Here is a 21,308-nt window from a genome sequence, read left to right on the forward strand (position 1 = left end):
CTCTGAGTATGACATTGACATGTTACACATATCAGGAAAGGCTCAATCCATGAAAAAATAATAATAATAATAACTGTTATGCCAAAATTTAGTAAATGTATAAACTTCTCTTTGAAAGAAAATATCAAGAAAACCAGAAACCAAGATAAAATGTTTATGGAAGGCACATCTGAAGTAAGAATGCGATCCGAAAGAATCCTGAAACTGAAACATTAATAAAAGTGCATGGTAAGTATGTTGTGGGCAGATGACCCAAACGGATGTCTCACCAAAGAACGAGACGAGGAAGCCAGGACCAGATGCTCTGCCTCATCTGTCACCAGAAAACTGTAAATTCCAACTACCAGATACACCACAGTCTGCTGCAGCAGCCCACCTCCAGAAGACCAACCTCAAAGGCCAGTGCGGGCGTAGAGAAGCAACCGGAATCCATTTGTCGCTGGTGGACATGCAAAACTGTCTCCCCCCGCCCCCCAGTTTTGAAAAGTGGTGTCACTTTCTTGCAGAACAAAACATATGTTTTTCATATGATTCAACAATTGTAATCCCTAGTTCCTACCCAAATGAACTAGGAGCCTCTCTTCATGAAATCATTCACATGTGTGTTTCTGACGGCTTTGTTCGTAGCTGCCAAATACAGGAAGCAGCCAAGGGGTTTTCCGACATATGAATGGATAAACTGCGGCATAGCCAGAGAAGAGAGCATTGCCCAGCAATGAGAAGGGAGCTGTGAAAAGACATGGAAGAAACTTAGTTATGGTGTGATGGTTTGAACAAGACCGGCCCCAAAGACTCACATATGTGAATGCTTAATTCCTGGTTGGTGGAACTTTTGGAGAAGGATTAGGAGGTGTGGACTTATTGGAAAAGGTACGTCCTGGTTGGAGGAGGTATGTCAGTAGAGTTAGGCTTTCAGGTTTCAAAAGACCAGGCCATTCCAGTTGGCTCACTCCCTGCCTCACAGCTGTTGTCTCCACAGGTAAGTTCTCAGTTACTGCTCCAGGACCATACCTGCCTGCCTGTTGCCATGGCCTGGCATGACGTGGCATGGTGGCTCCGAGGATCCAGCCTCTGAAACTGTAGGCAAGTGCCCAGTTAAATGTTTTCTGTTATAAGCTGCCTTGGCTGCGGTGTCTCACCACAACAGAAAAGAAACCAAGACACTTATTAACAAGTGAAAGAAGCCAATCTGAAAGGGCCACGTGGTGTAACCCCACCGATATCATAGTCTAGAAAATGTAGCACTATGCAGATTGATGATGGGAAGTAATTACGAAGCGTTTGAAAATGGAGGGGTGGCTGAGCAGAGTCCAGGGACTGCTTAGGACACTAAAACTGTGCTGATACTAGACTGGCTTATATGGGACGTCAGTGTCTGTCAGTCCCATAGAAGATATGCTAGGAATGAATCCTGTATGACCTCGGGTGATGCTGTTTCCGTGTGCGGTCACTGGCGGCAGCTGCTGCAGAGGGCTTACTGCTCACTGTGGACTTACAGTAGTGGTTAACCTCTCCAGTCAGCTTGGCGGGGTTGGGGTCCAGTCACACTTTCCCAGTGGTTTGCTTTCTTAATCTCGGAAATGGAGATAAAGAGAAACCTATCTCAACCGTTTAGAGAGGTGTAAATGAGATTTAAATTACTTAGGATAGTGTCTGTCTCATAAAAAGTTTCAGCTCAATAAATCTTAGCCATTAGACCTTTTACAAACTTACAAGCACTTTCTTTTTTATCTACAGTGCCTTATTGAGTTGTTCTCGTCCTTCTCTAAGCTTGACATTATTGTCCTCACTTTGTCGACAAAGAAATTCCATCTCCCAATGGCTAAATAGTGTCCCAAGGTGTCACAGGAGGTAAGTCATAAAGTAATAACTTCAACACTGGCTTTGGGACTTCAAATCCTGTGTGCACTGCTTTCTGTGACCTTTGAAATTGTGCTTATTTTTAAATTGTGTGTGTGAGAGAGAAAGGCAGGGGGAGGGAGGCACAGAAGCCAGAAGAGGGTGTCAGATTGTCTAGAAACGGAGTTACAAGGCAGCTCTGAGGTATCTGACATGAGTACTGGCGACTGAACACTGCTCTTTCATAAGGGAATTAAATGCTTCTAACCTTATAGCAATCTGTCAACCTTCTAGTCTTCAGGAAGTCCTAATGTCTTCACTAGTTTACGTCTTTCTTTCTCTTCCAGGTCCTCAGCACAGCACAGACAAGAGGTTGACATCCACAGAGGAGTCTTGAGACCTAGTTCTATGACAGACACCATCTCATGGGGGAGGTGGGTGAGGACACACAGTATGAAGGCAGTGTCGCTGGAGGTCACTGCCTGCTTTAGGGTATACCAGGGAAGGCGTACCGTGAACAGGAGTGTTAACAAACTAGACTCGATCACACTGTGAGGTGAAGATTTGCCTGTAGGCTGAGTCGAAGGAATTTCCAAACATCTCCTTCTCCACCACTACAAAACCAGGTAAGAGGAAATAAAACGCAAATTAATAACATAAAGAAAGAAAGGGAGGAACAGCCCTATGAGCCTATCGTGAACACAAACCATAATTAACATTTTCGGGGGGGGAGTTGTCATATTCTTAGCAGTTTTGAGCAGAGCAGGGTCGGTGCCTCTGTGAGTGTGAGACACGAGGAGAAAAGGCCCCTCAGTGAGTTCTACTTAGCTGACAGTGTAGTTTTTTTCTTGCTGGATGGAGGGTTGGGGGCAGGGGGTGTGGTCAGCAGTAGTTCTTTGAAGGAAAAGACTTCGGCAAAGAATTTGTAATGTGTTGAAGACATTTAGCGGCTTCCAAAAGTGGCTTTTGTGTGTATGGCTTATGGGATACCACACACAACTTTTTCTTCCCCTCTTTTTAAGGAATAAACATCTAAAACCAGAATGGTTGGATTAAAGGACATGCACATCTAAAAGTTGTACATAAGTGCACAAATTGCTTTCCAAATACACTTTCCCGATTTATAATCTCTGCATCTGTATAGATATAGTATATATCTATACAATAATAGATATAGTATTATTTTTTTTCCAGAATAATTCTTCAGAATGCTAAAAAGAATTTATACTTTCCTCTGTGGATGTTACCTCAGTGAAGTATCAGCTCCACGGCCTTGAACAAGATGCTGGAAGCCCATCGGTGATCTGGTATGGTGGTTCGTGTTGTCAATGCAACAGGATCCAGAATCACCTAGAAGGCAGACAGGGTCAGCCTCTGGCATGCCTGTGAGGGGTTGTCTTGACTGCGTTTATTGAGGCAGGAGGATCCACTTTAAAGAAAGACACCAGGTTTGGGTCCCGGACTTGGTGAAACAGGAAGGTAGCTGAGCACATGAGGTCTTCACTCTCTTCTTCCTGATTTTGGACGCAATGTAGCCAGCTACCAAGCTCCGCGGTGCTTCTCTGTTAGGATAGCATACACTTTCAAACCACGAGCCAAAGTAAGTCCTTTCTCCCTTAAATTGCTTTTGTCAGAGTTTGGCTTTTTGGTTTGTTCTGTTTTGTTCTGAATCACAGCAATAGGAAGAGTAATGAAGATACCTGGTTTCCATGACAGGTTCATACCTGGCTTGTATACTCGCTGGCCAGGTGAGCCAGTTTCTCCCTCTGTGAAACTAGAATAACGGTGCTTATTTTAAAGCATTGTGCTGACAATAAATAAAGTTGACTGCATTATCGCTGATTAGGCAATAAGTAAATATACACCTGCCACTTCCAGTGCTGTTATTTACAGCTTTCTTGAGTTTAAGCTATCTGCATCCCATTCTGTCCCTTACCTGTGTCATAAGATACTATTCTTTTGTAGTGGACTGACCGAATTAAAACTGCCTTTTGTTAAGTGTTTATTAAGGTATCGACAAGCTTTCTCAATAGGCTGCATGTCAATGAAGATTCAATTTTTTAAAAATGATTTGTTTTCTTTAGTTAACTATTATTCCCTGTAACTCTGGACTATCCAGTGTCAACTACATAGAAATTTGGGTGTCTTGAGTCCTGAGACATGCTGATGGCTCCCATAATAAGTCTTCATTTTCACTGCATTTCTTCTTATGAAACCCCAGTTATAGATTTATTGGTCACAGTGTAAGGTTCCTTCCAAGTTTAATATATATGATTTATAATTAAATCAGCATCTATTCAGGTCTATTAAGTTTAATCAAAATTATTATCATGGGCCTGACCTAGAAGCTTCAGTAAGCAGATTCTGGAAAGGGCATTAAGAAAGGATGCTCTTGGTGTACTAATCTACTTTTCATTACTGTAACGAAATACCCAAAGCAGATGAACTCTATAAAGAAAGGGGGTTTAATTAACCCATGGTTAGGGAAGCTGAAAGTCCAAACAGCGTGTGTCAGTCTTCGGTGAGGACCACCCACCTCAGCTGTATGTAGCACCTCAGGATGGATGGCAATGACATCATCAGTCACAAAGCCAAAGGGAACTTCAGGACGGGCTCAACACCTTACCACAATTCACTCTCAAGAATATTCACGCCAAGACACCAGTATTCCCTTTGTGACACAGGAATCCAGATGACCTGAGAACCCTCCACCACCACCACACATACTGCTTCAGGGCTCCTGTCCATCTGGAGCCCGGGGAGCTGTCTCTGATACAGCTCTGCTACTGTTATAGCCCTTTTAGTGACCCAGCTCTTCCAGGGACACAGCTCTCTTCATTTGGGGTTGGGGAGTATACGAGCTCTATAAATCTTGGGGAAGTAGGCAAGGGTTTTCTGGGAAGTGAACATCATTGGTTGGGGGCTGAGGTGTTGCAAATGCTTCATATGTGTGGTGAGAAATTCCAGGTGCTAGGCTACCTAGAAGATCGCAAATTGGGGGCTCCAAGACTACCTGGACATGCAGGCACAGATCTCCTGCTAGTCTCAAGATGGAGATTTTCAGGGTTTGGATACTTCTCATCCTCACTCGAGCTTCAGGCTGGTTTCCCCAATTACACTGTCCAGGTGTCCCACAGCCCCTCATGTTGCTGGACTAGAAATCAAGCCAGATGGACCTTTAGGGAATGAAGAACATCCAACCAGAGCCCTTAGGCAGATAAGGAGGAAAGAAGATCCTACAAAACAAGCCTGGCCCCAAATCACTGCCCTTACTGTGTGGCACACAGGGCTAATTTTGATGGCTGTGGGAAGGACACGCGCAGCACAGTCTCTGAGGTGCCACTGGCGGATTACCAAAACATGTTCCTTCCCAGTTGCTTATTTGTGAAGGTCAAATGGGGGTGTCCTAAGACTTCCCCCAGGGGGTCTTGAAAGGAAGTGAGAGAGGAGAGGTAATACATCATTGCTTCAGTTTTCTGTTTGGTCTGTCGCACGGCGTTAGCAGAGTTCAGTGTCTTAGTGAAACAAGCAGCTATCTCAATCGGAGGCAATCAAGCAATCTGCCTAGCAACAGCGCGGTCCTTTGGGTTGTTTTAGATCTATCAGTGGATGAGCCAGGTCAGCGAGAAGTATGCAGACGTGTTGACACAGCATTTCCTGGAAATGACCTGTGAGACCCCGCCCATGTGCTACCTGAAGGTGAGTGCTCAGGCTGAGCCTGACCTTATGGCAGAATCTGCCCTGTCAGACTGCCACCACCCAGAGGCTCTGTCAGAACCTCGGGAGGAGTTCAAACCGCTGTGCATAAATCTTTGCCTTTTCAACCCCAAACTGGGTTCCTGCATGTGCCTGCTTTTTATAAAGCTGGGGCTCTGAGGCAAAACAGGACCCAAACATAGAAGAACCCATGAGTGGATTACCCCAATAGGGATTCTTTAGAAGCAGCTCACTTTTTAACTTTTCTGTCCTTTGTTGGTGGTGGCGGTGGCTTTTTTTCTTTTTTTCTTTTCTTCTCTTTTCTTCTCTTTCCTTCCCCTTCCCTTCCCTCCCTCCCTTCTTTCCCTCCTTCTTTTCTTCCTTTCTTTCTTATGTGCCTGAGTGTATTTGTAGAGGTCAGAGAAGAACTTACAGGAGTGGGTTTTCTTCTTCCCCTATGTAAATTTTGGAGTTCAAACTTGGGTTTGTCAGAGTTGGAGGCAAATGTCTCTTCCTGCAGAGCCATTTTGTTAGTTCAAATGTTTTGATTTAAAAAGAGAAACTGCACTTGTCTCCCCCCCCCCAACAAAAAATGTTCTAAAAACACAGAAAACCTTCACCTATTGTTCTTTGGCTTTACCATGGAGGAGACAAACTCAGAGAAATAAGGTGATTTATACAAGGTCCAGCTCACATAACCAGACAATCTCATAACCCAAGAGGAAGTTCAGGCCCCAGTTTTCCTACCGTTGTTGCCTGTAATGTGGTAAAAAGTGTCTGAGGTTCATCACTCATCCACAGGGCTGGGCCTTCTAAGCTTTCAGGGCTGGACCAGGGAGTGTCTATCCTGACTAGACATTTAAATCCCCTGTGGAGTATGGCCTAATAACTGACGTCTCAGTCCCTCCCAAAGACATGGTGGCCTGATTGTTCTAAGACAGGACAAGGCACGCTTGAAAATGTGCAACCCTAGCAGGCAAAACAGCGGCCTTCCAAAGGGTGGTCCTTAGTTCCCCTCTATCAGCAGCGTCTGGGAACGTGTTAACAAATGCACATTCTCAGACCTCACTACATGCGTCTCTGATATCAGAAACCCTGGGGGAGTGCCTGGTGCCTAGACATCTGCGTTTTAACCTGCCTGATCTTGATAATTCTGATGTCTACGCAAGGTTCTTTTGCCAACAAGTTCCAGATGACACTGACAGTGTTATGGAAGAGTATATCATGTTTCCCTACACTACTTGTGCACACCAATGTGGAGGGCAGAGGAAGCCCTGAGTGAATGAAGCTTGTGCATTTTGACATGGACACGGCCATGATGAGGACAACAAGGCCTCAGACCCATGGGTCAACTTGCCCAAGCTCATGTCTATATTGGCCAGGCTCAAGGGGAATGAAAAGCTTTCCTTGGGAGCCTGAGTATTTATTAAGGATTGATGGGCGTGTGCAAAGACTAGCAACTGCAGCTTCCTCTGGATGTTCCCAGCCGAGACTGCTCACCTATAAAGACCTGCTGTGAAGCTTGGTCAGCCCTCCTGCTGTGCCGCACCATACTGAGGTTCCAGGTTGCCGTGACTAGAAGCCTGATCCTGGCTTTCCTGCGCGTGCATCTGCCTTTTCCTCAGTCCCTCTCTGCTGCCCAACTCAGGGTCCCAGAATTCAAACCTCTGTGGGACTCGGAAGCTATGCTAATTTACAAGATAGACCCCCCCCCCCCAGTTTGAGAAGCTCTTAAAACTGTGTCAAAATTACTGCCTTAGACAAGGTATTTACTCAGAGATGGACTAATCTGTGTGGAGCAGTGGGCACCAGTCAATGTGAGTTCTGATAGACACTCAGACTCTGGGCTGAGTCTGCCAAGATGCCTCAACCTACTCTGCTCAGGGCAAGGATAAGTAAAAGAATAAAAACCTAATAAGGGGGCAATAAAAAACAAGCACAGAACTAACCCACAGATGATCATAAAATGGATAATTTTAGAAGAAAATTGGGGTAAGAGGGGGTGAGGCATTGTCCTAGAAACCTTGAGAGGCAGGGGAAGTTACAAGAAGAAAGTCCCTTGAATATGTCAAGCCCGGCCATGCCGTCGCCTCGTCTTGTAAGTATCTTGTGTGAAGGAAAGAGCTTTCATCAGCTCAGTTGCCGAGGCTTTGGCAAAAAGCTTGGTGTAGGCCATTTACAAATCCAAGACAGATACAACTGTTAGACCCTGGGACTGTTTAGAGCCCCTCCTCCACCAGAGAGAACCCACAATTGTCAGTGTTACCTCCCACCTCTAGGAAGAGAGCAGATTTCTTTCTGGAGAAGGCTGACTTGATGTCCAAGAATAACAAACGGGCAGGGAAGGAAGAAGACAGCAATGTCTTAGTGGGTGGAGGAGTAACTGGAGAATTGAACAAGCACTGTGTGGATGGGGGCGGACTTTGATCTGTTCAGTTTCTGGACGTGTAAGCGAAGGTTTGGTTCATTTTAAAATAGTTTGCTTCTTGACCATCACAGCTGACATGCTTTGCTCTCTGGGTATACTATGTATAAAGCCTGTAAACATATAGGGCATATATGCATTTTCAGCTGGTGGGACAGTTGACTTGAACCTGAGGTCCCTTTGCCTCTGTCTTTCTCCAGAGTCCTGGAATCAGAGACATGTACCACCACACCCAGCACAGTGTTTATCAGGTCTGGAAGATGATTCTATGTGTAATAAAGTTTGAGAACCACTATACACTTTGCAACCATGGGATTAATTCAGGGTGCAGGAAAAAAAGTGATTCTTTGGATGGGTATGCTGGGAAATCAGCGCACAGCCCTGACAACAGTTATCAAGGCAATGGGCAGGAGAGCAAGGTAGCAGAGTAAAGGACTTCAGTGGTTTATGTCTCCCTCTACCAGCATCCTGGCCACCACCTGTGAGCCTCAGAAGGAAATGAGAGAGGGCACTGTAGGAAATTAAAACCTGGTAGCTTTGCATGGTGGCTTATACTGGTGATCATTTGGTTACGTAGCCTGAATGTTCCCTCTAGATCAGCCAACCATCCAACATTCCCAAGATCATTTGGATGGACTGTGGAATTCCTGCCAGGAAATGGATTGTCCCTGCTTTTTGCCAGTGGTTCGTGAAAGAGGCAAGTGTCTTTAGCTGCCTCATGATGCTAAATCATGCCATTGAGTACCTATCACTTCTGGGCTCTTTAGACACATACTTCTTTCCTGTTAGCTGTAACTGTGCTGAATTAGCCCCTCACTTCAAGTGAAATGGAATTAGTGAGTAGCCTTGCCAAAAACTGAGTACCCTGACTTCATTCTACTGCATCCATAATCATTTTTATTGGAAAGGAAACCTACCTGAACGTAGAAGATGTATATTGGAGGTCAGAGATGATATTGAATATTGTCAAAGAGTATTGGGGAAAAATTTCAAACACTCACCTAGCTTCTCATTTATTACAGGAGCTTAGAAATGACAACCTGTTTGCCTGCTGTGTGGGTCAAAAGATTTCTCACATGGAAAAACACCTAGAGTGATGAGATTTCATATTTCCCCTCTTCTCTCTCCTTTAGGGAGTAGGACAACTTTAAAAAATAACATGTTTCTGTTAGTCTTTTTAGAAACACAAATTATAGAAGATAACCCAGGAAAAGTCCTTCCTAAGAACAAGAGAAGAAATGCCAACTGGGAGAAATACAAATTAGCTCCATCTCACCTAGTGAGCTATAAACTTCCAAGGAGCCGGGGAGGACAGATACAGCGGGACGGTCAGTGTTTTGTTGTTTTTTGAGGCAAAGTCTCACTACGTAGTCCAGTCTAGTCCCAAACTCATGCAGTCCGTGAACTCTAGATCTTCTTGCCTTGTTCTGTCTCCAGAGTGCAGGGATGACAGACGGGTGAGCTGTCAGGTGATACTTCTTGCAATCAACTTTGAGAGCCGCTCTTATAAAAGACAGCCACAGTTAAGGAGGACCTGGTGGCTGGAACTGTGATAGCAGCCAGGTCTTGTAATTAGGCTGAAATTTACAGAAAATCGGAAGAGAAAGATTTCTTCCTAGAATCGTTCCAGATGTTTCTCTTTTAACTTCTAGACTCTATAGAATATAAAGACAGTGCAAGGATCAGCAGGCTCCTTAAGGAACTAGACTTCTCTGTGCTACCAGTCCTGTAGTGGAAGTCTTGCTTTCTTTAAAAACTCAGTTATGTTATGTAAATGTGTTTTTGTCTTAATCCCAAGTGTGGGATATGGGGCGGCCTTAGGTTATCCACAGCCAGTAACAGCTTCATGTGGCTCAGAGAGCCAGCTTCAGTTAGTGGAATTCTGCGGGCTCGGAAAGGGTATAAATACCAGAGGCCAGAGAGAGAAAAGCAGGCTTCAAGGAGACGGTCAAAGGAGAAAGAAGGCAGCTGGTTCATCCTGCTGCTGCATTTGCTGTTTGCTGGTCTGCTGGATATCCTGATGACTGAGATTGGTATCGCTCCAAAGAAGCCAATGATCCTAACCAGCTGAAAGTAGCCAAAGAGAACTCTGCTCCTTCTCCCCACTAACCTTCTTTCCTTCCTACATAGTTTGCAGGGTTTGGAAGGTGTTAGGGTAAATAAGGCTTGGAAGGGAGGTAGAGAATGTAGGAAACCAATAAATTAGACAAAAAGTAAGTTATCGCAGTCCTAAACACTGACAGTTATATCTACACTTGGAGAATGGTGTGGACACTGCATTTGGGCCAGGGTTATGTTCATGTACTGATGATCGACTCGGTTCATTCCTCTGATGTCAGCCATTCTAGTTATGGGAATCTTTTCTAGCCATGTAAAGAGAGAAGCCCTGTTTGATAGCTTTTCATCAAAGTCAACTTTAAGACATGGAAGCCTCAGACCTTCTCAGAGTTGGAGCCTGGTGTGGGAGACCTCTGTGGTTTTCCATTGTCCCAGTTCTCCATTTGGGCTTACAGTTCTCCATTTGGGCTTACTTGTTTTCTTCTGCCATCTTCTTGGTGTTTATGGCTTGCTCATTAGCTGATTAGTATTGCATTGATATAGGTTCCATCTACTGACCTACATCCATCTGCCTTAGATCAGTTCTAGACACATGTGGAGAAACACATGATGTCAGAATACGAAACTAGCCTGTGGCTTTCAATGTGATCATTCAAAAGGTTAAATGTCCCAGGTGGCTAATGTTGCAATAGCAGTAATGTTTATAAAGCACATCACTCCCCAAACAAGAACCCCTTTTCTAGAGAGCACCTTTCTTCTTCTCTTTCATCACTTCTCAGAGTTTCCCATTTCTAGAAAGCACTTCCTCCTCTTCCATCCCTCCCCAAAGCTCTCTCCCAGGACCTCTTCTCTGGAACAGCCATTCTGGCCCGTTGCATGAATCAAGGCCCTGTAAGCTTTCCTGGTAACACTTATCTTTATCCCCATTTCTACTAACCATTCTTCTTCCAACAGTGTGCAAAAAAATCAAACAAATGAAAAATACAAACAAGAAAACAACAAAATAAAAATCATCTCTGATACACCTGGGATGGCCTTTTCCATTTGCTGGGCTGTTTGCCTTGTGTCTTTTATAACTGAATCCTAAACTGTAACCAAAGCTGCTATGAGTAAGATCCTGGCTGTAGACCCAGCTCACTGCTTAAGAATGAAAGGCCAAACTAGCCCTCAGTTGGATGGCTTATACATCTGTTTATTTGGTTTGTACTGATGATGTTCCTATTGTTGGGTGTGGCTAGCTTCTTTGCAAAACTAAAATTCACATGTGCACATATTTTATGATGATAAATGCAAGGTTTTTTCCCCCTGATAATTCTGGGACGTGTTTTCTATGTTCAAGGGCCACCTGTCATTATTGACACTGATTTCTGCAGTCTCTGCATGTCAGCACCCCGCTGTTCCTCTGTTTCTGGATTACCTCTGGAGGAGGTCCAGCTTACCCCATCATAATGGCACAAGCTTTGGAACAGCTCTCCACCAGAATTTCAATGTCTCCTGGTGTAGCAAGTACCTGATCAGCAGATAAGCTGATGAACAACAACAATAACAATGGGCTGAGATGTACGGTGACTCACTAAACATAACCATTTTTGAAAAATCCACTCAGTGTTTTGGGGCATGCTTACTGTCTTATTTCTTTTAAAGGGATAGTATCAGCCATACGGCAATCATGTGCAGAACTCTTTTTGAACGAGATTGGGGAAACATAGACAGAGTAGACCTAGACCACTGTCTAAGTTAGGGTTTCTGTTGCTGCAATAAAAGAGCAAGTTAAGGAGGAAAAGGTTTATTTGACTTAGAGTTCCATATCACTGTTCATCATCAAAGGAATTCAGGACAGGAATTCAAACAGGGCAGGAACCTGGAAGCAGGAGGTAAGGCAGAGGCCAGAGAGGGATGCTGCCTACAGGCTTGCTCCCTCTGGCTTGCTCAGTCTGCTTTCTTATAGAAGCCAGACCACTTGTCCAGGGATAGCGCCACCCACAATGGGCTGGGCCCTCCCCATCAATCACTAATTAAGAAAATGCTCTCTAGGCTGGCCCACAGCCCAGGCTTATGGAGGCCTTTTTCTTAATTGGGGTTCCCTCCTCTCAGATGACTTTAGCTTGTGTCAAGTTGGCATAAAACCAGCCAGCACAAGTAGTCAGGATATGTTTTAAGCCATCACTTGGTTTTAAAATATACAGCTCACCATCAAGGAGATTAAAAACCAGAATCTTTTGGGTGTCTTTTACAGCGGGAGTCAGACAGAAAGCAGAGTAAACATTTTTTTCCTCCTCCAGGCACTTCTGTGTCCCCAAATCTTGATATGCTCAAAGCGTTAGAAGCAAATGAAGAATCAGGGGTAGGTAAGAACACTGCCACTCACTGCAGGGCAAGGGTAACGATGGAGTCATTATAGCTTGGTGATCTAGGGGAAAAAAATGCTTCGTTTTTCTGTTTTTGTTTTCTTATTTAAAATATTGATCACACAATCCCACCTTATCCAAAGTCTATTATGTGTGTTAAATGTGATGCCACATAGGAAGAGCACTGACCTAGCATGTAAGGGACTTTGTTATTAGCATGGACAGACTACCTGGCTCCTAGGAAAATAGCTCTGATCGGACATAAGCCAGCAAGAAAGACTGGAAGTGGAGACATGGCAGATAAATCTGTAAGAACTTGCCTAAGGAATCTAATATCTGATTCCCAGTCCCCCACCTCTGAAGCCCCTTGGTTCAGCATAAGTTTAAGAAAGATTTCCACACTGCCATTCCATTTTGAATTTTCTCTTCCTGAGCCATAAAGGGACAGAGTTTGCGCATTGGAATCTAGAGCTCCAGGCAAGCCCTCATGCTTTTCTGAGCTCTACAGTGCATGGCTACTTCAGTGATTCTGCAGTTGATTAACTAACAAGACTGACTTGACAGCCAAGGACAAGCCTGAGCACCATGAGCAAGGTTGCTACTCCCTCCTGCTCATTTATAAACTGACATGATGAAGTGTTTCCATGACCTCCTGTATTTTCTAGGTATCCAGTGCTTCCACAAGCAGCCAAGATCTAACATTCTGAGGGATAGAACCAACATCTGAACCGGAGATTAAAGTGGTCTCAAGCCTTATAGAAAGCAAGAAAGAGAAAGAAAGAAAGAAAGAAAGAAAGAAAGAAAGAAAGAAAGAAAGAAAGAAAGAAAGAAAGAAAGAAAGAAAAAGATGCCCCATGCTTCCTGACCATGCATTCTTATGGGCAGCTCATGCTCATACCATTTGGCTACACCAAAAATAAACCAAGTAACTACAAACAATTAGTGATCCCACAGTGCCAAGGCCTCTGGACAAACGTCCATAGGGCCATTGCCTTTCTCTGATTTTCATTTCCAAGAGATTCTGGCTCTGTTCTCCACCCCATCCCCCATCCTACCCCATCCCTACCATCCTTATTTTCTTTTTCCTGCTTTTCGTACCTTGCCAGATGCCTGCCAGGAACACTCTGGTTAAATGCTTCTTTACCTACGTTAATTAACTACCTGTTTCATGAAGTGTCAAGTTGGGAGCCATCTTAGGTGTTCGGCTATAACATAAATGAGACGATTATGTTAATAGTCTGCAGGAACGTGCTCTCCTTTCTGTATGTTCTCTCGAAGCTCCATCCAGAGATTACAGCGTTTGAACTGTGCTTAAAAAACATGCCAGCTGTTAGTGGAATATGGCACGTCTAAAATAACATGGCTAAATAATATCTGCTCTCTTTGCTGCTAAGCACAGTGCCCTGTTTTTCTTCTAGACTCTTCTTGAAGCATTTGCCCAGTAATATTTGTAAGAGGAAGTGCCAGGGAAATACAAGCCAGGGCAGGGAGCTTGTGCTTGTTTTTTTTTTTTTTTTTTCTCTAGGTCCTTCTCTGAAGTTGTGCTTGCCCAGGCTCTGGTGGGCAGACTTGCTGGAAAGAACTGGGCTCTTTGCCCTTTTGTAAATCCATGAACGCTAGTCACAAATCAAAGGGCGAGCAGAATTGTTGTAACAGTCATAGCTGAGGGATTTTTTTTCCACTTTAATTGTGGCAAAATACACTTAGCATAAACATACAACAGCGACTGTTTTTAGGTTTATAGTTTAGAATATTCAGGGTTGTGAACCAAAATCCAGAATGGACTCACTGTGCGTATCTGGTAGTCATCACATGATACTCCGCATTTTCCTCTATGCCCAGCTGTGACAAACGTCAGTTTTCTTTCCGCACCTATGGGTACTATAGATACCTCACATCAATGGAGTAATAATGGGCTTGTCATTTTATTCTTGGCTTCCTCAACTTAGCATAATACCCTCAGAGCATCTCTTGTAGAATATGACAGTTTCTTATCCTTTTGGTTGTGAGCCTTGGCCTTAAATGACCAAACCATCTCTCCAGATCAATATTTCCTTCCTTTTTTTAAGAGCAAGTAATGTTCCACTGTGCGTATCCACCATGCTTTGTTTATCTACCCCATCAGTGGACATTTGGGTTTATTCTACCTTTCATGAATTGTTAGGAACGCAGCAAAGAATATGGCTGTGCACACGTCTCTCCAAGTCTCCACTTTACTTCTTTTTGATATATCTGGAAGCATAGTTTCTGGCCTGTGTGTTAATTCTACTTTTTTTTTTTTAATTTGATCTACTGCTTTCCATTTTGGTTAAACTATTTAAAATATCTATAGTGCACAAGCTCACAGCCCCCCACAGTCTTGCCAATGCTTGTTATTATTAAAAAGAAAAAAAACAACAACAACAACGAAAAACCTTTTGGTTTTGAAAAGCAGTTCCCTCTTGGGTGTAGATGATAGGGTAGATGAGAATGAGTCTTACCCTGTTCTTGATATCTCAGAGGCGAGGTGACCTCTTGGCTATTTATGCCTCCTGTCTTTTTTCCACTGGAGCATGACCCATTAAGTTCAAGCAGAAGCTAAAAAATAATTCACTAAAGATATTTTGCTGAAGGGAGCTTTCCCCAGAAGACAAAAGTATCCCACAACACCCAGATATCTTTCTTGAGGCCACTTTTTCCTGTCACAGCTATGACACTATATGATAATTTTTCAATATGTAGAAGTAACTAAAATTTGCTTGGGTTATTACAGCTTAAAGCCATTATCTCCTTATCTCGACTCTTGTGGTAACATAATAAACTCATTTGGGGAAATACATAAAGAGAGCTAGCGCTAGCTACATTCCCAGAATCCCTACAGGGAGAGCATGGAGGAGATCAACCAGTCTGGATTTGTCCTCTGCATCATCAAAGCACTTGTATCATCTGCACAAAGCTGCTCTGTTTAGAAAGGGTTCTGACTTTTTGAAACCATTAATCAATTTAGATCTCCAGTCAACCATGCTCTATTTTACTGTCACTTATAATCCCTGGCACTTTTTCATTTAACTTGCAGAAATACAGGTTTTAGTTATGAGGCCCAGAACTAGGCTCATTTCCCAGTTTGTGATAGTAGCTATAGATTTCTTGTTTTCTTTGAGGGAACTGTTAACCAAGCCAGATGAAACTCCAGGGACACTGTAGGTCTTCAATGGAAAGGTGTCTTCCACCAACTGAAAGGTCTTCATCAGAAGGTATCATCTTTCAATATAATACCTCAATATTTTTTTTCATGGGAATGTCATTCCTTCTGGTTCAGGAAGAGAGAGATATTATGTGATCTGTATTCAAATGTCAGAGGGTTTCTTTTTACTGATTACCTTTCTTGTTCAAGCCCTCTGGCCACAGGATCAGGAGTATAGGAGCTCCTGAAAAATATTGGTAAATTATTGGTTCCATGCCAAGGAACCAGTAAATTTTCTGTGTCTTTTGCAGTCTTGGGTGCTGAAGAGGAAGCACAAGCACTCATCCTCAGACTTTGACAGCAAGCATAAAGCATAGAAGTTTTGCACTTGAAACTTCAGTGTTTTGGGCTTCCTGGGGAGAAGCTATAGTACTATGCACTGAACCCAACCCTTTGTTCCAATGAGATTTCCATTTCTAGAACTATTTACAGCAGTCCTATATTTACAAGGCTTTTTTGGAGCCATGGTCAATATACTGCATGAGGGACAACTTGAGAAACAGGAATATATATGTGTGTGTGTTATAATAAATATATATATTTTCTATACATATACACATACATATACATACATATGTGTGTGTGTCCACTTTCTAAGCTGCTCTTGAAATTAGAACACTATCAGCACTTTAATGTCTTACATATCAGAACTGTTCACATTTGAACTCTTTTCCTATCAGTTTCTGTCCCCCAGCTCATGTGTAAGAAGCCATGTCTTCTTACACATGTCAGAACCTTTAACCAAAGCTTCTGCATGTCCACCTGTAAACATGTTCTTACAGGCCGGTGAAAGAGCTGCCAAGCAGGCTAGAGGGCTTTAGCAATATCTCATGATCCCCTGGAATCATGATAAATCAAAATTTATCATTTTCACTAGGAAGCACCTTTAAGTAGAAAAGATGGACACAGACATAACAATTCTATACAGCCCTGCAGTATAGTTCAGGAGCAAAGTCTACTCAGGAGTTCTGCCCTCAGAGGAAGTGAATCTAAGGAGGGCTCTTCCTGGTGGGGAGGCAGAGGCAGGTGGATCTCTGTGAGTTCAAGGCTAGCTTGGTTCACAAAGAAAGTTTCAGGCCAACCAGAGCTATACAATAAGACCCTGACCAAAAAAAAAAAAAAAAAAAAAAAAAAAAGTTTTTGTTTTTTGTTTTCTTTTTCAATGCAGTTTATTCAGGAACCTTGAACAATCCTCGGACCCTGGGGAAAGCCAGCCCACAGCTTAAATAGCCTCTGGGTAGCCAACCCAGGCGTGCCACGTGGGCAATGCAGATAGGTCCACATACATGGAAGCAAGCCAGATCCTCAGCCTTAGCCAAATGTGGAATTGTTCGTGACAGAGAGCACTCACCATCGGGAAGGTGGAAGGCGGAAACCAGCTCCATCTTTAAGGCATAGCATTCCGCAGCTCTCTACAGTTCCCCCTTTTTGTTTTAGACGCATCAGGCAAGAGTAGAGGTCTGATCTCTGATATTAGAAATAAATTGGGACTTTGTACCGATGTTCATTTAGGTGTCATCCACCCAAAGAGCATCAGACCCGTCCGATACCTTTTTCTCAGAGGTGGGACCTGGGGCATCAACCCGCATGCAACCAGACATGCTCTTCTCTGGGTCGAAAGCGGCTGACCCTGAGTGCAGTGCTTAGCCTCGCATCCTGAGCGTATCATTTTAGCTTTTTATGGTATCCAACCATGCTTGGGGAGAATGTCCTGCTTCAATGGCTGTAAAGGCCTGAATGATCATGGCTGCGTCACACTGTTGTGAGACTCTAATCTTGCATATATACCACAGGCAAACCAAGGAGACCACAGCGAAAAAAAAAATCTATGGAATTTCTATTCCATCTTCTTAGAAAGGACCAAATCTCTATAGGCTGAGAATAACATTTCTGTTTTTTCTACTTTTTCTTGGTAATTAATAGTGAAAAAATCCCAAGTCTATTTTGTCAACAAAGAAGGGATAGAGAGTCTGCTCTCCCACCACTAAGATTTGAGGAAAATAAACTACAGAGAATAAAATAAGTAAAGGTTGGCCATGAATTAGTTATTTGAGGTGAGCTTCAGAAATAAAAAAAAAATAACATAAAATTAAGGAACAATTTGTGTGAAAAATGTGGTCCAGGACTGATTTGTGTGACATAGATGGAGGTAGGATTTTCTCAGACCAGTTGGCATGGATTTCACCCAGACACTCACGGGGGCACGGGTGAATGGAAAATGTTTAGAAACACTTTATTTCTTTGCTAGAAGACTTCCACACGTGAGCGTAGTTAGTGAATCACTGGTCCTGGAAATGCTCTTAGTTCCACTGATGACACAAAACAGTTCCCTGAGCCTTTCCCAGGCCCGCTCTCATTTTCTTACCAGAACTTTCCTCCCTCCCGACTCTCCCTTCCTCTCACATGGTCCTCCTTCCAGTGTGAACGATGCAACTGCTTGATTCCTTGCATTTCCTCAGCTTTTGCTGCCCCCTTTTCTCTGTTCTGAGCAACCTACCTCCCAGGAACTGAGACAGACTCAGAATTGTTCTGGATGAAAAGAGAACGAATAGGTTAGTGAGCAGGGATAGAATTCCTGGCACTGAGGGAAGAAGAAGCAAGAAGTTTGCAAACATGCTCAAGTGTGTGTGTGTGTGTGTGTGTGTGTGTGTGTGTGTGTATGTGTGTGTGTATGTATGTATGTGTGTGTGTATGTGTGTGTGTATGTATGTATGTGTGTGTATGTGTGTGTGTGTATGTGTGTGTGTATGTATGTATGTGTGTGTGTATGTGTGTGTGTGTGTGTGTGTATGTGTGTGTGTATGTATGTATGTGTGTGTGTATGTGTGTGTGTGTGTGTGTGTGTGTGTGTGTGTGTAGTACGAACAGAAAGTCCCAAGTACCTAAAGGATGCTCCTCCCACTTCACTTGCACCACTTGCTGCCTGCTTAATTTTTTCCCTTGGAATTTCTCTGGGCTCCTCCCACCTTTACCCGAGTGAGCACCATTCTGTCACATTTTAGCACCCATCTGTGGAGTAAGGAAGAGAGAAAAAAGGGGGGTGGATCTAAAACTGGGCCATTACCAGCTGAGAGACTCAGGGAATCTGATACGCCTCTCAGTGCAGTGTGGTGCTGGGACCAACACAACTGAAAATCACAGTGCTGGCAGGAGTGACAAGGGGTTTTAGTGGTGTCCGTGTGGAATCTAAGCAGAAGCTTTGTGACGGAACATTTCGACGATAGACGGTCGTGTTGAAATGTCTGCAATCAGAATGTCTGGAATCAGGGGGTCTGTCAACAGACCTATTTGAAAAGATTCATCAGGAGGTCAGTAAGTACAGGACTTCGCAGAAGTCCTGGAGAGACTCGCCGAAAGGAAGGCTGGGCCTCAACAGATCATATAGTTCTGAAAGATTTCCTCTAGAATCAGGAGACAGGGAGTATCAAGGGATGCATCAAATAACTGTGAGAAGAAAAAAAAAACAAGGGGGTGAACCTGTAAGAGACTATGAACAAAGACATGTGAAAGCGAAAAAGTAGGAAGAGAGAGAATCCAGTTGGGGAGATAGGGAAAATACTGAGGAGCTGACATTCAAGAAAGTCCCTTGAGGTTGGGTAAATTCCGATAGGTAAGGATTCTAGGGAGAGGGGCCATCCTGAGAGAACAGGGAGAAGCTAAGTTGCGGCGAGGAGCAGTGAGGAAGCAGGAGTTTGGCTATGAGGTAGGGTAATGCATAGGATACAACATTGGAAAGGTGGGTCAGGAACACTTTGCAGAGGATCTCAAAATCTAAACTAGGCCGTCTGTGTTTAATTCCCTGGGCAAGGAGGAGTTACTGAAAGCTTTTCAGCAGGATCATGGACGTAGATATCTGCATCTGGAAGCCACGTGGGATGAACCGGGATGGGATAAAGATTGATGGCAGGAAGAGAAATGTGTTAGAGGATGCAACAGACCAAGCCTGGGGTAATGGGTTTGACATAGGGTAATAGCAACAGAAATTCACATTGGTGACTTTGAGGGGAAAAAGAAGCTAAAGAAATCCACAGAATTCTACATGTGTTATAGTAGTATGCAAGAACAGAAACAGGAAACTCAGAACAGTTTCATTGTTGGAAGATATAATGAAAAGAAATGTGGGTCTGGTTACAACAGGGGATCTAGACATAAATGCCCAATGGGAGGTTAGAAAGACAGTTTAAAACCTCGGGGATAGAGCCGTACAAAATATAAAACCCTTGGATTGTTGGATTTATTTTTAACACTAGCTCTCTCAACATTTCCCACCTACAGATTCAAGTTGGACAGAAGGCGGCAAATGCATTGAAAGCAAAGCATGGAACCAATTATAGAGTTGGATCAAGTGCAGATATTTTATGTAAGAATACTTTTTTTTTCTTTGCTTCTTTAATGGTATCGGAGGCACAGAAGAAATCAATGAAGTTTAGATGGTGAGATGGGCTGAAGAGCAGGAGTTCTTGGGACCCGCAGAGAGCTGTACGACGAATCAAAATGACCAAGGATAAAAGGAAGTCTGTATGATTCAGTATTGTACTCTCTGGGGAGAAGGCATGAATGCAAAGGAAAAAACAATGATACACTGGCTCAAACCAGAATTTTCCCTGGCTTGAGTTTAAAAGAGCTGGCAAGGCAGAAGGCACAGGAGTCAACAGGAAGGGCATTGTCCTTTAAGCCTCAGTCGGCTGGGTAGAGTCCCAGAGGGTCCACCTGCCAGGAAAGCCAATCAGGGCAGGACTGGGGAAACAGTCAAAAGACAAGAGTTCAGCTGAAGGACCGCACAATGCTTCTCCACGTCTGAGCACGGTCCCTCTCTAGCTCCCCAACCCCTCCATCACCACCCTTAGCTCCCGGGGCCCGCCTAGCTAATATTTGCCTCATATTTTTCTTGACATTAATTTGTCTGTTTGTCTGTTTAATTTCTTTGTGAAAATTAGTCCATTCATTCTTACCTTGCAAATTTGATGCTGCCTTTTCTTCTTCTTCTTCTTCTTCTTCTTCTTCTTCTTCTTCTTCTTCTTCTTCTTCTTCTTCTTCTTCTTCTTCTTTTTATCAACTGAGCAACTTTAACCAAGTCTCTGCTGTGTTCCAGGCACAAGGAAGAGCAAGGGACAAATAAAACACGGGCTCCATAGGGGCTGTTTACCAAGATCAGATGGATCCTCATCAGGAATGGCTCCTTCATTTCCCCGAGAAGCCTTTATCCCCCCCCCACCTCCATCCCATACTGCACAGTAATGGAATCCCTCCTTTCAAAATCTGATTTCTACATTTAGCTTCCTGTTTTCATTTACAGATGCTATGTCAGGATCCTCAAAAGACTGGTCTTGAGACATTAGGATTCCCTTATCCCACACATTTGAGCTAAGGGACAATGATACCCATGGGTTTGTCCTACCTGAAGCTCTGATCTAGCCCACCTGTGAGGAGACCATGGAAGCCATGCCCTCACTCCCTGCTGAGAATTACTAGCCCACCAACAGTGCTAGGAAGGTGACACAGTCTTGCCACTGGCCACACTGTACTTCTTCACATCTCTCCTCTAAGTGCATCCTACCAAAGCCTGTTCATTCCCCAGTGATGGGGATGTGTTTGGGGTGAAGGTGTGTGTTTGTACAGAAGCAAACCATGGAACTAAAAATTGCCCTATATTCTAAGAGTCATGCTAGCATCTTAAACATTTGTTTTGCTGGTAATTAATTTTTATTGCGCTATGAGA

General features: G+C 43.6%; 1 protein-coding gene across 1 annotated transcript; it reads left to right on the plus strand.

Moving 5' to 3' along the window:
- Window positions 1-892: 892 nt before the first annotated feature.
- Window positions 893-21,061, plus strand: Cpo (carboxypeptidase O). The gene is given in 11 exon segments (XM_060367838.1): window positions 893-979; window positions 2,226-2,273; window positions 5,437-5,538; window positions 8,556-8,661; window positions 9,622-9,683; window positions 10,175-10,221; window positions 11,426-11,524; window positions 13,040-13,137; window positions 13,211-13,308; window positions 19,865-19,949; window positions 20,886-21,061. Coding segments are annotated over 11 exon segments (1,008 nt in total).
- Window positions 21,062-21,308: the final 247 nt, after the last annotated feature.

The sequence above is a fragment of the Meriones unguiculatus genome, chromosome 15 (assembly GCF_030254825.1).
Source record: "Meriones unguiculatus strain TT.TT164.6M chromosome 15, Bangor_MerUng_6.1, whole genome shotgun sequence".
NCBI lineage: Eukaryota > Metazoa > Chordata > Mammalia > Rodentia > Muridae > Meriones > Meriones unguiculatus.